The 16,404-nt window shown below is 32.7% G+C and overlaps 1 protein-coding gene across 4 annotated transcripts in view; it reads right to left on the bottom strand.

Annotated features, from left to right (window-relative positions):
- LOC127736193 (high affinity cAMP-specific and IBMX-insensitive 3',5'-cyclic phosphodiesterase 8B-like) overlaps positions 1-16,404 on the bottom strand; it is a 146,616-nt gene that overhangs the window by 125,391 nt on the left and 4,821 nt on the right. For all 4 annotated transcript variants that reach the window (XM_052246776.1, XM_052246780.1, XM_052246777.1 and 1 more), the window contains exon 2: positions 12,737-12,892. In XM_052246776.1, coding sequence (XP_052102736.1) covers positions 12,737-12,892 — 156 coding nt within the window. The remainder of the gene's footprint in view (positions 1-12,736; positions 12,893-16,404) is intronic.

The following is a 16,404-nucleotide window of genomic DNA, read 5'->3' on the forward strand; positions in this document are numbered from 1 at the left end:
GTTTGTCTGTACTCATAACATTCGTGGTGCCAGTGGAGTCATAAGGTGATGATGATCAACATTACTGATTGCATTGGAACATATACCTGTGGTTATAGGAGTTAATCGTCATATCGATCATATAAAACAATTGTGTGATAACTTACTCTACTTATGAACATACAGCTAGTTTACCATATGTTTTGCATCAGGCGACACCCGAATCAGTCGAGTTGTCCTCATCTCGGCGGATGGAGTGATTAATTTTGGAATGTTTACGGTTGTGAATTCCGTAATGTAAACTTTTCTCACCTAGCGCAATATGTTTTATTTTTTAACGTTTTTATCTTATTTTAATTTATTACTTTATGCCTAGTAGACATACTATAACTGTCTATATACGTACTGAAATAACAAATAAAACCATAGGGAGAATTGTTGCAAATCCTGGCAATCTATTATTTTTTCAAATTTTGTTTTGCTTTTTAAGTTAAAATTTAAAACGTCATATGTTTTTTTAGGTATGCACAGATATGATAACGAGCTATATGCATCTGACGAGAAGACAACTCCCCATTTGTATGCCGCTTTGTCAGTTGTGACGGGACAACCCCCCTTTCTGTATTTTTATTTTTGGTGTGCTTTGATTTTAATTAAAAAAACATTAAAACACAAAAAATATATTCATGACAAAAGGGTTCATTCCCCAAGCGCATGTGTCTCTGATAAAGTATTAACGGAACAAATTCAGGTACGTGTAAAAAAAATCTGGGCATATTGCTTTACCAAGTCACAAGGTCTTGAAATTCTGATGTACATAAACAAATCGATTTTTTTTAATATTCTTATCACATATTAATATCAAATGGATTGACGAAGCAAAACACTGAGAAGATTACGATTCAAAAGATGCATCTATAGAAGTGGTAATAGCGACTGAGTACTCTCAGATTTGAACTTTGTGTCTTTTGTGTTTTTGTAATTTATTTTGTGCTTTGGATCGATCTGATGAGTTAAGCCCTTTTCAACTGATTTTTATAGTTTGTTCTTATGTTGTGCTGTTACATCACTGTCACAGGTTAGGGGAGGGTTGTGTTCCCGCTAACATGTTTTACCCCGCCACATTCTGTATGTGCCTGTCCCTAGTCAGGAGCCTGTAATTCAGTGGTTGTTGTTTGTTGCTGCATATTATATTTATTTTTCGTTTATTGTTTTGTACATAAATCCACCCCCGTGCATAAATCAGGCCGTTAGTTTTCTCATTTGAATTGTTTTACATTTGTCAATTCGAGGCCTATTATAACTTACTATGGGGCACGGTCACCTATAGGTGTTAACTTCTACGTCATTGATCTCTGCTGGAAAGTTGTCTGATTGGGAATCATACCACATCTTCTTATTTCTACATTGAAAACAGAGATACAATTCAAAAGAGATGTAAGCGGAAGGCGTTTAGCGCTCCACCTTTTATGTGAATGAACGAGAATATTATAGAAATTCAATATTTACTAAACGTTTTATCAGATACCGTCCTTTTTTTTCACTGTTTTTATACTAAAGTACTATGTGATATTTAAGTACATGTATATATGCTTATTCATTATTTTTGAATTACTCATAACTTCATTTCATCTGTTACTATTACACTAACAATATATAATATACAAGTCCTTGATTTCATATGGTATTGAAATATAATTCTTTGAGGCCTCACAATGTACCACTGTTAATATTTTCAGTAATTCATGATTTATGCAGGTCACAGACATAAAAAATATTGTATTAATTGTGTCTGCGCAGGGATAGCTTAAGACATTTGTAAAAAAAAAATATGAAAAAACGTATTCTTAATCTTTTCGGACGTTGACCTTTTTTTAAAACTATGGGAAGGTCCTTACATAAAAAGGCATTTCACGAACATCCTACAACAACATATTACTGTTGTAATAAAAACTTACGGATGCGAGAGTTTTTAGTTTCCGTCGGAAATATAGTGACAATTTTGATCACAAACCTTATCCATTTTCTTGTCAACTTTATAAATAGCAAATGAATTATATATTAACTTGAAGAAGGGCTATATGCGTCTTTCTTTCAAATAAAGAACACTTGAACGAACCATATTAAGACACAACATATCGCTATATTTGGAAATAACTTTTATGTATTATCCATTAACTCGATAAGCTATCAATATTTTGGGGTTCAATAAGGTTCATTGTTTTTCATGCCTATATGATCGATGTAACTTCGAATGAACTCATATATGAGAAACAGGCAATATATGCCCTCAATTTTAGAATTCATTCATAAATTTTTGTATTATTCAAAATTATCGGTTAATTATGTGTTCTACAAGGATCACCAGTCCTTCACCTTTCATCTGATACCTTAATTACTAAAATATATGCTACATAATTTTAGATTTCCACCTATGCGTCGGAACTATTTTGTTTTAAATATGTACTACTTTCCAGTATGTTCTTTTTTGACCGGGCCCGATTAGGTGGTGTTACATCTAATAATTAAAGTCTATCCAAATTTATTTTTGCAAAGAATTCCGCTCAAGCCGGTGCTAGGGGCCGTCTTAAACTTGCAGTGAGGTGAGAGTTTTTTTTTTTTGCTCCGTGTTGAAGGCCTCACTGTGACTTTGAGATGAAGAACAGCAATAAAAGCGCTGTTCCTATGCTTATTCTGTGTTTCTTTGCTGTGCATGTACTGCTCTTGTGTCAAGGATGGATACCCCATATCCTTTGTTTTTCTATCACACCGAAACCTAAGATTGTGATAACATTTAACGGTATCAATGTTTGAGGCATCAGATAAGCATTGTCACAAATTATGTCATTACAGTGAAGCTTGAGACTAAAATAATTGAGAATATTTTAAAATTAACAAAACTTTAAAAAAGTAGAAAAACTGAAAAGGTTTCTGCCTACCTCAATTTTATTTGTTGTTTGTATTTAGCAAGCTTTTATTTCTTTTCAGCACATGACATTAGTCTGTTATACAAAATATATTCTGCATGATATCTGTAAGTTTGGTGGTAAGAGTAGAAATAATTATTTTAAGTGGTTTAGTCTATATAACATTTTGATATTATAAAATTATATTTCTACATGATATTCTCAAACTAAATAAGTATACAGGACTGTTTTCACTGCCGAGACGGTGCCATGCATTACATATCAGATAAAATTTCTGTGTTCAATTAAAGGGCCTATGATGAGCAAAGTGATTTATTACGATGATTTTTATAATTGAGACAAAAATAATTTTGACAATCATATAGAAATATGTAATCACCTTATTTTTTCATCTTTAGTCACAGCTAGACCAGAGCCATACGTTTACATTCAGAAACGCAATTCAGTTTCAAATCTAAAGATGATGTTGGATAAGCAGAAAGGTCGATAACCGATTATTACTAATATATTGCCAAGGACAAACTTAAAAGAGACATTAGACTATAGATACCAGGCCTTACAGTCATAAACATTTAGACTACGATTATCAGACTCAAAAACCAACCGATCAAAATACTGGATTTGGTATTTCGAGAACACATTTTCTTACTAGAACAGATATTCAGAAACTAACTTTATCACAAACGTGAATCAATGAACCATGATTTGTAGATTACGGTCAAGTGACCCATTTCAGACAGGCATATGTACATTTTCTGTACAAGCGATTCTAATTGCATGATAAGTAGTTGACCTATTATATACAGTTACTGAAATATTAAATTTAATATGCCATTTAAAAATTAGAAAAAAGCTAACAGGGAAAAAGATTTGAAAAGAGTTAAAGAAAATTGCAAAGGTTTGACAGAATAAAGATATATTTATATACATATAGAAACAATTCTTATGAAATATTATCATTTTTACAATTCGTCTTTTTAAAGATATAGCTACCTTTAAGACCTTTACTAAACACACAGATGACTAATACTGTTGTTTTACTGAGAGGTGGACGTCAAATTTTTCGTCTATGTTTAATTAGCAAGGAGAAAACAAAACTTAATCTATCAAATGCTTATTGCATAAAATTATATTGATTGATTGATTGACTGATTGTTGGTTACTTAACGTCCAGTGGCAAATAGTTCACACATGGTTAAAATCATAATTACGGGGTAGATGTACTAGCAAATGTATTGGAATTTATTGCAGATTTAATTCTCGATGATACACCATTACTTTGAAAGCGTGAGAGCTGGTATCTAACCAATCAAATGGAAGAACAATTCTACGTAAACTTGTGTCATATCTTTTTAAATAAAAAAGATATTTGAAAATTTTCATTTTCTCATGATAAACGATTATTCCTATGAAATAAGTATTTAAATGTATAAAATAAGTTAAAAAATAGAGGGCACTGTACGGCCTCCAATAATGAGCAATACCCGTATTCTATCGTAAGCTATACAAGGCCCGACATAACATAACGAGAAACAATTCAAAAGAGAAAATCAACGGTCTAATTTACATCATAACAATAAACAAAAAAAACAAATGTGGCAGCTTGACGAATGTCCATGGCAACTTGAAGAACTTATAGAACCAATTTAAATGAATTATTCCGTCACTAAAACAATGAAACACGAAAATTGGGGCCAAGTCGGATGATCTTAAAATATCAGACAATTCTATAGACCCAATATCAATAAATAGAGAAGAAAATGAGATAGCAACTGAACCTTAAAAAAACCCAAGAACACGTCGAGGTTAACATACAGTATTCAGGGGCGGATCCAGCCATTTTTAAAAGGGGGATTCCAACCATATGTCCCCATTCAAAAGCATTGATCGTCCAAAAAAGGGGGGTTCCAACCCCCGGAACTCCCCCCTCCACCCGGCCCCCTTTCCTTGGATCCGCCACTGGTATTTTCAATAAAAACATAGCTCTTAATCGTGCGTGAAGAAATTTCAGACACTACCAAGGTTCCCGTCACCAACACAAATTTTAAGGGAACAAAACATTTAAAAGCAAATAACTAAAAAAAACAACAACAACACTGTAATCACTAATATCGGTTCTTAAAATATATATAAAAAAATATCTTTAAGTTTTTGCCTTGATTTATTGGGCTGTGTGACTAAAACCTCCGTATAACCTATTCAAATACAAACACTAAAGTTGGGTATACGAAGTACATAACCTTGATATGCCTTGCATATGTCCGTCATATTTATACTGTCGTTATTAAAAACAAATTAATGTTACAATTTGTTTGCATTGTCTTGTGATGTAGTTCTTTGTCAATATAAAACATTGATTTTAAACAAGTTGCAGCAATTTACCTGTTAGAATCAGATTTTTATAACAAACACGAGGAGATGGTAACGAGCAAGACCATAAAATAAATAGGTTTTACAATTGTTATGTTGTCCTGTTGTGTCGTGTGAATCAGCAATTAAGTCCTGTAGCCTTTGGTATTATGATGCAAATGTAGTTTATGTTTGCTTTATTGTATTTTTTCAAACAGTAACAGTAATACATTATATGCATGTCAATATCTAAATACTGTCGATAGTTGTATTAGCTAGTTTCCAGTTCTCACCAAAAGCTAGGTTGGTGATTAAAATAAAGCACGCGGTCGTAACTATATATATATACACGTGGTTTTATTTCGCTCACATAACATACGATTAAAGCATATATATTTGAAATGATCGTAGATATGTGTTTGTGTGGTGTGTGTGTGTGTGTGTGTGGGGGGGGGGGGGGTGTGGGTGTAAATCGGAAGAAATAGTATACTAGTACGAAACTATGAATTTATCTCTGCTCTTCATCATGATGGCTCCCAGGGGGCAGTCATCTATATGATGAGCTTATCACTGAATTCATAGACCGCACAAAATAGACGTATCGTCGAATCGTTCGCAAGATCCGATTATACAGTAGCCTTCTGATTTATGACTTCAACAGGTAGTTCGTTGTTCAAAGTAGACCCTATCAATCTCATGCCCATTTATTTTGAGTATTGCTGGTTTCCATGGTTAAACATGTTGCATGCAAATCAGTCGACACAAACAACGTGACAATCAAAGGAAAATGCAAAATGGAATTCAAAATGTATGTAATAACAAAAAAATGTTCCGGATAGTTCATAAGCTAAAGTACTAGACTTTTGAACATCAGCGAAGTTGATATATACTAGTCATGTTCAATGTTATTAATTTGAAACAATATGAAGAATTACTATCAAGGTCATAAGGACATCAACACCGTCATAGAGAAGAAAATCGTCCTGAATTTGCATGAAATATTTGTGATTTAAAGCAACGCACAATCAATTGTCGTACCGTACAACCAACTCTACATGCATAATATTGGTATGTGTTGTTTAGTAGCTGTCTTGTTGACGTTTACTTAAAATCTCCTTTTATCCGTAAATTGTGTAACGACATCGTAATCCCACAAAGTCTAAATCCCATTTTCCCCCTCGAATTCAAGATCCGCAGCCATTGTAATTAACTGAGTATGGTTTTCACTAGACCACATGTACCTTTTTCATAAACAAATTATCCAAGATTACAAATATCATTTTCTTAATTAAATCAGCAGATACATAGACGAAGACGCGATCATTTTCCTAATGAAACATATTTTTTTAATCAATACGTTTTAATTTCCTGAAAAAAATCTACGATGCCTACTGCTACACGCATTGCTTTTTTGGTAAATATTTGATGACATAAACTTGACCAGAATCAGGCTTCATAATGATTTCATCTGAGTTAACCAACATTATTTATTTCTGCATATATTTGAAGTACAACTAATTTAGATCCAAGGAACCTGCTAACATGAATAATTTTGAAAAATTTACAAGCATACACAAATGCTTCAAATAATTGCACACAAGCATTAGGGTTTGGAATGTTTTTAATATTATTTTATTACAGAACGTTATAAAAAAACAAGAAATAGTTGTATAATATTTGACGCTAAGATTGCACCAATAAGAATTATGCATCTTTTTGAATGGAAATACCTGTTGTAGTCACGTGCAAAGAACCCAGATTTTAATAAGTTTAGACACGAAACGACAACGACAACGACGACGACGGCTGCGATGATGCCGAGGATGATATTAAAATTGATACTTGTATGATATTAATGATAAGATCAATCACAATTATGATAACAGGGTACTTCATGTCAACACAGGAGTACTGACTACTGGGCTGATGATATTAGAACGGACTATCATTAGAGACAAACCGTCCATCAGAAATTGCACCGACACAGTTGTTGTAAAAGTGTATGTTGATTTTGGAAAACATAAAATTTGAAGTCGCAATGACATTTTTTTGATACACTGTCAGCTACATTTGAAATACGCGAATGTATTTAAAAAAAAACTATGAGTATACATAAAGCCATATCTTGAATCGCAAAGGAATTCTATATATAGGTCAGTATTTGTAAAATCTAGATATATATCAATTTTTTATTTATTTAAATCTGGATATGTCCTAAAATTTAAACGGTGTATTTTTTTAATCCAAATGAGCATTTTTCAAAATTAAGTTGTTCTGAAACTTGACTGGGTTGCGTTAACTGAAATCCTGCATGCAGGAGTTTGAACTTATTTTAACATAAATTAAAAATATTCCTTGACATACATTAGACAACTTCGGTATGTCATTGTGGTATGTCATTCCAACAGGAATCATAGTTACGACTTTCATGTCGTATGAACATGCCTACCGATGATAATGGTTAGAACATGTATAAGCAACCAACAGTCAATCAAAACATTGTAACTTTTCGATTTTGAGTAGTATTTTTCAGAAATTAATCAGGATCGAACAATTTGGATTTATACGTGTGTGAATTGATCACTTTGGGTAGTGTAAGAAAATCATATTCGATTTATATAGAATGGAGATAATAACATGTCTGAACTTTTTAATGTTTCATTTCAATGTATACAAAAAAAAATGTTTTTCTGTTACAAATCATGATGTATTGTTTTATGTGTACATGTCATGCTGCCCATCAAAGGCCCTTGACTGGAATAATAAATATTCTTATTCTATTCTTATTCTTATTCTATTCGCCATTTGATTTGTATGCGGAATTTTTTTAATTTCTAAGTTAAGAAACGAAAATTCCATTTTGATCCGCAATGCATACTGACAACAGTATCAAACCTACCTTCATTTCTATCTGGATATTTGTTTGTGTTTGTGCCTCAATATTAAGGCTTTCGACTCCTTGTTTCAGTGCTAATGGTATAAGTTCTTTAAAAGCAGATTGTTTATCTATCGCCGTGACAGCCACACCTGAGGAGGTTTCTGTGGTGCCGGCAGATTTGACCACACGGGAATGATATGTTGCACTATAGGATGCAATATGTGAATTTGAGTCCTCCGATTCGTGACAAATCACTACACCAGTTTGGTTAACATGGATGCTCGGAGTGCATCCCATTCCGATCGCAGAACAGGGTCCAAAGTTTTCATCTACTTAAATCCTTGAAGCCAGAATTTATTTTACGTTTTCTAACTTTTGCAGTATTTATAGTCCTCCAACGATCACGATTTACGGTAAACTTTCGTGAAATTCAACAAAATTAGCAAAATATCTATTTTAACACATGTTTATCAATAGATAGCGGTTAAAACAAAATACAACTGATTCATAAAACAGCTGATTACGACTGTTTTCATTCACAAATGATATAATTTTTATTGCAACATTACGTCTTTTATCATTATGAACTTGATTCAAAATTGTAACATAAAAAATAGGTCACGAAATGAAGAAAAACCTCAGAAACTGATAAATAGATCCATAGTTATTATATATCACATTAATAGCGGTGCCACTGACGTCAGACTTTCAAAAGAAGAGAAAATCGACAGACAATTATGATGACTATTTATTTATATACTCTCAATGATAAATCTTGCTTCAATTTAGATATTAAGTTTCTATAATTCATATAAATCAGTTTGCAGGAGTCATAATCGGATGTAAAATAACTACGGAACAGGTGTATTTGGTGACGAAAGTTTTCACGTTGCCATGGCGATTGACAGGTGTAATTCAGTCGCATAGCGATGAAGTTTACATTGTCTGTGTTTTTCAATAAAATCGGTCATTGATAACAAGCAAAAATCGAAATATTGACCACTCAACTCCTGAAACACTTTAAACTAAAGAAAGGTAAATAAATAAACGCTTGAAAATTCTATTCTTTTTAAAATAATCTTGAAATTTATGGATGTAAGACTCTGGGAGTAAGATTTAATCATTCTTTCTAAAGTACTTGGAACAACAACATAGAGCTTGGTGTTTCATAAACCGACTAAAGATGCATTTCTAATGTTCGGACAATAATGCATGGTACACTTAGAAATTAATGATAAATTCTATGTAGACATAGCTTTCATTTCTTCGGTTTCGCTTTTAAAAGAAAAGTTCCAAACCGATTTATAAAAGTTTAATTGATGCGTATATGTTTTATCCCCCTTTAAAAAATTAGAATATATGTACTCGGCTATTAAGGGTAGTACTTATAACGATGATTTACAGTGTATATCTGAACAGAAAAATTAATCATCTTCCCTTAAAATGACAATATCTGAAGTAACTATATCTATCTTATTTTTATAGAATAGAATAGAATATTTTTATTTCCCAAATTACAAGGCCCATAGAGGGCATAAAATCAGATACAATTGATTTACATAATTGGTAACAACAACAATAATAGTCACTTGTAAATAAATATTTAGTATATTAGCATTGGTCAGATTCAGAGCCAAAAACCACATATATATTGTGAATAAAAGAATAAAATTACATTATATGCATTCATTCTCAAATCATTAACTTGACTTAGTGTCAATATTCATACCTGATCTCCTTAATTCAAAACAGTCACAAATATAACAGCCCAGTTTTTCCATAAGAGTTACGAAACATTCCCCATATTTCACTGCCATATAATAGTATGGGTTTAATTGTATGATCATAAAGATGTAAAAAAGTGGCAATACTAGGGTTAGATGATGACAAGCATCTCTGTAGCTTAAGACATGCTTTTAAAGATTTGTTGTATAATTCATCTTTACACTGCTTGAATATACCACTAGATGTAAATGTGATTCCAAGATATCTATATAATTTTGCACATTCAATCACTTAACCTCCAAAATGTAAACAGCATTTTAAAAATTTTTCCTGGCTTGTTAAAAATTATACTTTTTGTCTTTTTTAGATTAACATTAAAACACCATTCTAAACAATATTCATGTAACATATTAATTCTCTTTTGCAAACCTTCCTGTGTTTCTGAAAAATTACTACATCATCAGCATATATACATAAGACAATCTACTCTACGGTTATTAATATTTACTGGATCAGGACATGATAAAAACTTTTTATATATATAAATATATTGTGGTAAGTTGTTGTGTGTATTACATTTTTTTGTTTTGAGTCCAATATTAATCAATTTACCGGGAACTTTTTATTAAGAGAAAGGTATCGAAAAGAGTCTTGGAAGTTCGTATCTCTACATTTTAAAAATTCAAAACAATTAACAATGACAAAAGTACATATACTAGTAGTAACACATACATACTTGATGTCATTTTGTAATTCAGAGCAGTTGTAGCAATATAAATCAGTCTTTACATTTACCTGAGTAGAAACCTTACGAGGATCCGACAAAAAAGAAGGCAATATCTAGGGAACAACAAAATGATGACGGATGGATGGACTGGCTGACGGGTTAAAGACAATATTAACTTAGGAGTTTGTTGCGTTGGGTATAATTAGTGTATGGTTTTCAGATTGGTGATAATACTTATACCTCAACCTCATACTGTTCTTTATAAGATAAAACGGCTATGTTCTTCACAGCTGTTTTTAATTACCAAATATATTGCATATAGTTTTCTTTTGGTCCAAATAAAGACAGTTTAACACGAATGGTTTTACCAAAGAACAGGTGTTTTTTATACTTATCACAAAATTTAGAATATGCGCATTATAAATTCGAACTTGGGTATATTTAAAAAAAAGCTCCCTCGTAACCTGAGAACTTGGATAAGGTATATTTAAAAAAAAAGGTCCCTCGTAACCTGAGAACTTGGGTATATTTAAAAAAAAAGCTCAAGGCCACAATGAGTCTTCAAAACAGCGAGAAAATCCCGCACCCGGAGACAGGCTTCAGCTGGCCCCTAAACAAAAATGTGTACTAGTTCAGTGAAAATGGACAACATACTTAACTACGAAACATATAAATGAACTAAAATTAAAAAAAACATACAAGACTAACAAAGGCCAGAGGCTCCTGACTTGGGACATGAGCAAAATGCGGCGGGGTTAAACATGTTTAGAGAGATCTCAACCCTTCCCCTATAACTTTAGCCAATGTAGAATAAACAAACACACAGCAATACGCACAGTAAAACTCAGTTCAAAAGAAGTCCGAGTCCGATGTCAGAATAGGTAACAGAAGAAACTAAGCAAATGACAATGATACATAAATTAACAAAGGACTACTAGCAGTTACTGACATGCCAGCTCCAGACCTCAATTAAACTTATTGAAAGATTATGTCTTCATCATATGAAAACCAAGCACAAGTCTATGGTCCTTTTTAAAACGGTAAATGGAACCAAAGGACTCTTGATTAGTTAAACTGATTGTTGTAAAATTTGATGTACATATGTTTTTATGTATTATGTATATTGTCACAAGCTTTTTATATGCTTTTTTGACAAGAAAGATATCTCTTGATTATATACATAGAAAAATCTGAAACAAGAAATGTTCTTCATTTTTGTAAAAGGAAGGAGGAAAAGGGGGGGGGGGGGGGGGTAATACCGTGTTTACACACAATATCGCACCTATGAATTAATTTCACATCAGTTGAATGGACTTATTTTAGAATAACACGGTAAAAGATCATTTCATTAAGATACTTTTACATTGGTTTTTCTATTTTCATATTAAAAAATGTCTTCATGAATTTATCTTTTTCTTTTATAAAGTATGGTTTTCTGTTTTGTATAAAGGTTGACCGCTATACTTCCGTGTTTGTAAATTCTACATGACAATTATTTCGTCTATGTTCTTTCGGTATAGTTTTTAATCAGATATTTCGTGTTAAAATCAGAAGTACACAATCCATATATTTCATTTTGCAAACTTTTAAAAATTTGCAACTTAACAATAAAAAAAAATTGTTACAAACCACATGCTTTTGTTAATATATTGAAAATCAGACTAGATTTCTGAAAATACTGTTTTAAATTTTTAGAATACCCAAGAAATGTTGTACAGTTAATACAGTCAAACTTATGGTGATGTATCAATCAAATGAAAACGAAATTCACAGACTACAGTAAATTGTATTCACTATCGTGGCCGTGAACAATCCATTGTGCTCCAGTCAACAGCAATGTCCGCTGTACGTATAACGTTTCTTTACCTGTTACACGGAATGACTTTGGCGCTCCATATATGACGGACACTTGCGCTTAAAATTTGGCACATCTTCACTAAATTCACCGGACATTTGCCTGGATAAAGGAGAAGAAAATGATAAACAGAGAAGCTCAAGTGCTCTGTAGAAAAAACTCAGATGTACGTTTGATTACAACGCAAAAATGACCATTAAAAAGAGCAAATGTCCTATCGAGAATTGAGAAGAGCAAATGTCTCCCGCCGATTTATATTGTTGAACGATTGTAAGTACAAAACCACACAACCCTACCCTTTTTTCTTCTCTTCTTTTTTTCTTGAAATATGTTTTCTTGACTGTTTTCTTCTTCTCATGATGTTTAACGCTGTCATGTCTTTCGTGTTTTCTGTCGTGTGTCGGGGGAATGTATCGTGGAGTAACTCCAACCACTGATATTGTATCTGGTACCTGAAATGATATAGAAATAGTTTGGAGTTTCCTTCCAACCAGGACGGGAATAAGGGGGGTGTTCTTGAATGAGCCACTGAAATATATGTAGTAATACATGGTTAGTTTATATATGACCGAACTGATATGCCAATATTTACCCCTGCATGTGTAAACCCTCCCTCGTGACAAATATACCGTAAACGTGGAACTTTTCGCTATTTTCGCCAATCTAATTAAAATATAGATCTCTGATTTCTTTACCCACATATGATATAGAAATAAGAATATGTGATATGATTGCCAATGAGACAACTCTCTACCAGAGATCATATGACATAAGATACGATAAGAATTTTATTAATCTAATCAAGAACCCATAAAGGGCATCATTTACAACAATAATAAGCACAATATGATTGGAAAAAAGAAAAACTAGATCCTAATATAATACTATCATGTTATGGACAGGATCAGAGCCTAACACATCATGTGTCTTACATAACTATTACAATAATTTCATTATAATTAAATATTATTTTATATATTTTGTATCCACCTGGATCTTATTTCTAAACACTAGAAGATAAAAACTATAGGTTACCGCACGACCTTCAACAATTATTGACAAAACCCATACCGCATATATATAGTCAGCTATGAAAGACCCCGAAATTACAAATGTAAGACAATTCAAACGAAAAAACTAACGGCCTGATTTATGTACAAAACAATAAACGAAAAACAAATATGATATACGCAACAAACGACAACAACTGAATTACAGGCTCCTGACTTTAGACAGGCACATACAGAATGTGGCAAGGTTAAACTAGTTTGCCGGCGCCAAACCTTCCCCCTAACCTGCATGGGACAGTCGTGTAACTGTTCAACAAAAGAACAAACTTTAAAAACTCTGTTGGAAAGGGCTTTAAAACTCATCAGATCGATACAAAGCAGAAAAGCATCTGACAAAAATACAGACAGGACGTTGTAGGATACATCCCCACAACAAAAAAGACAATAAGTACAGATCTGAGAGTACTCGCAGTTACTGAAAGTGAGTATCTGAGCTTATATATAGACGAGCACGCGAGTTGCGATAGATCAGATTGGCATTTTCGCTATCAAGTAAAATTCCCGAAAATATTTCCCTAGCGAATAACGAGAACAATTCAACTATATATTATGAGTCTTGTGTATAGTAAGCACATTGATATGATAGGCGCATTTATTATTCGATGCGCGATTTTTAATGCTCGGATGAAAAGTTTATGCATTAAAATCTAGAAAAATGTTCACGTTTACAGTACAGTAAAAGATGGCACCATATTTATTTTTAACAACAAACAAGGAGTATAAATCCCACGAGTCACAATGGAGACCTCCGATCTAGACTCGTTTAAAGGAAGTACCGGGAACCTACGCAGGGGGAAAATCCGTCTACGAAAAAAAAACTTTCCTTAAGATAACGAAAGGCGATTAAAGAAAATTAACTAGCAATCATTCCCAAGATGACTTATAAGCCTCGTTCTATATAGATGATCCTGTCATAAAACTCCGAAATTCTGATTTCAATGACTTTCATTTGAACTAGCTTCATCAGCAATCTAGGTGAAATCGGATGCTGATAATTATAAACAGATATTTTTGCAGCTTATTGTACATTTCGTTTAACAGCTTAAATTGTATGAAGTATACCTTTGGTTTATGATGTAACGGCTTTTCGACTCTCTATTCAATCTTCCGGGTTCAAGACTACGTTGCTGAAGCATGCAAAATCTCTCTCTCTCTCTCTCTCTCTCTCTCTCTCTCTCTCTCTCTCTCTCTCTCTCTCTCTCTCTCTCTCTCTCTTTCTCTGTTTTCTACCTTATGTGTCCAAATTTTTGTTAGTCTCTATTATTTGAAAGGCGAAATTCAGAGGTGTCTCATGATTGGGCAGTTTCTTCCTTTGGTATAAAATGACCGGTGATCATTTAGTCTGATATCAAATTTGGTTTCTGTTTCGCCAACATATTTCAGCTTGCAGAACATCAATACTGTTTTCCATTGTACAGTTAGATCTTGCATAGATGTTATATAGATATAAGAAGATGTGGTATGAGTGCCAATGAGACAACTCTCTATCCAAGTCAAAATTTATAAAAGTAAACCATTATAGGTCACAGTACGGTCTTCAACACGGAGCCTTGGCTCACACCCAACAGTAAGCTATAAAGGGCCCCCAAAATTACTAGTGTAAAACCATTCAAACGGGAAAAACCAACGGTCTAATCTATATAAAAAACGAGAAACATGAAACACTTATGAACCACATCAACAAACGACAACTACTGAACATCAGATTCCTGACTTAGGACAGGTGCAAACAAATGCAGCGGGTTTAAACGTTTTAATGGTACCAAACCTTCACCCTTTTTCTGAAACAATAGTGTAACATCACAACATAGAAAGACACACTATAAAATATCAACTGAAATAGCTTAACTCAATCAAAGGACATATTAACACCATTGAACATACACTGAACAAATAAATTTGACCTATGATACAATGTAAATACAAAATAAATAAACTAAGGGAAGAATAATAAAAGTAACATGTTATATCGGTATGAAATGTTAAACAATTAAAGAAAAACAATCTGCTCGAACAAAAATATCAGTCGTTTGCAATAACTTGAAACACAGGTAAATGAAAATAATTTTGTTGTTAGGTATACGTATACAGTTCCAATAGAGAAAGGAAATATTTTTACAAAATAAATAATTTTGATGTTCACAGTACGAAGTGAAAATTTATAGTAATACCAAACACTTATAAAAGCTGGTATATAGACCAGATATAACCCTGAATAACATTAAATAACAAAAAAACAATACAATTAGTATCAACAGGTCAAATAAACAAGAAAGTACGATTTGAGAGTACTTGCAGTTACTGACAGCTAGTTAAAAGCCAAAACAATTAATAATAAAAAATCATGCATCAGAGACTAAAATCAACTAAAACACATCCCAGGGATTTAGTATTTTAACGTCATGGACAGTCAAAGAGAAGACATGACTAGTGCAATGCCAAAAATAAATGTATCGACAGACAGTAGGATAGTTAGGAGTTTAACCTCTTTATAAATCAAAACGAACGTGGGTGTGTCTTTATACATCCCGTTTGAAAAGAATACAAATTTAGTTATGTTTTAATTTGCTGATGACAAAATCGATATTAGTGCCAATGTAAACTATATTCAAAGATCTAATTACAACATTGGTAAGATAACCTTTACTAATAAGTTTGTTTAAAGGTTCGATGAGTATACACGGATCACATAGTGATTTCCGCGCTTTAAGTACAATATTACCGTAAAATTTAGGATGTGAAATACCGTTTTTAATCAGTTTTCTACAAGTACAGCCAAATTTACTAATCAAATCTTTGTATCTATGAAAGAACTTAGCAAAAGTTTTACGTAATTTATGGTAACGAAATCCCTGATTTAATAATTTACCAGTGATGCATTGATTACGTTCGTT

The sequence above is a fragment of the Mytilus californianus genome, unplaced genomic scaffold (genome assembly GCF_021869535.1).
Source record: "Mytilus californianus isolate M0D057914Y unplaced genomic scaffold, xbMytCali1.0.p SCAF_3, whole genome shotgun sequence".
Lineage (NCBI taxonomy): Eukaryota > Metazoa > Mollusca > Bivalvia > Mytilida > Mytilidae > Mytilus > Mytilus californianus.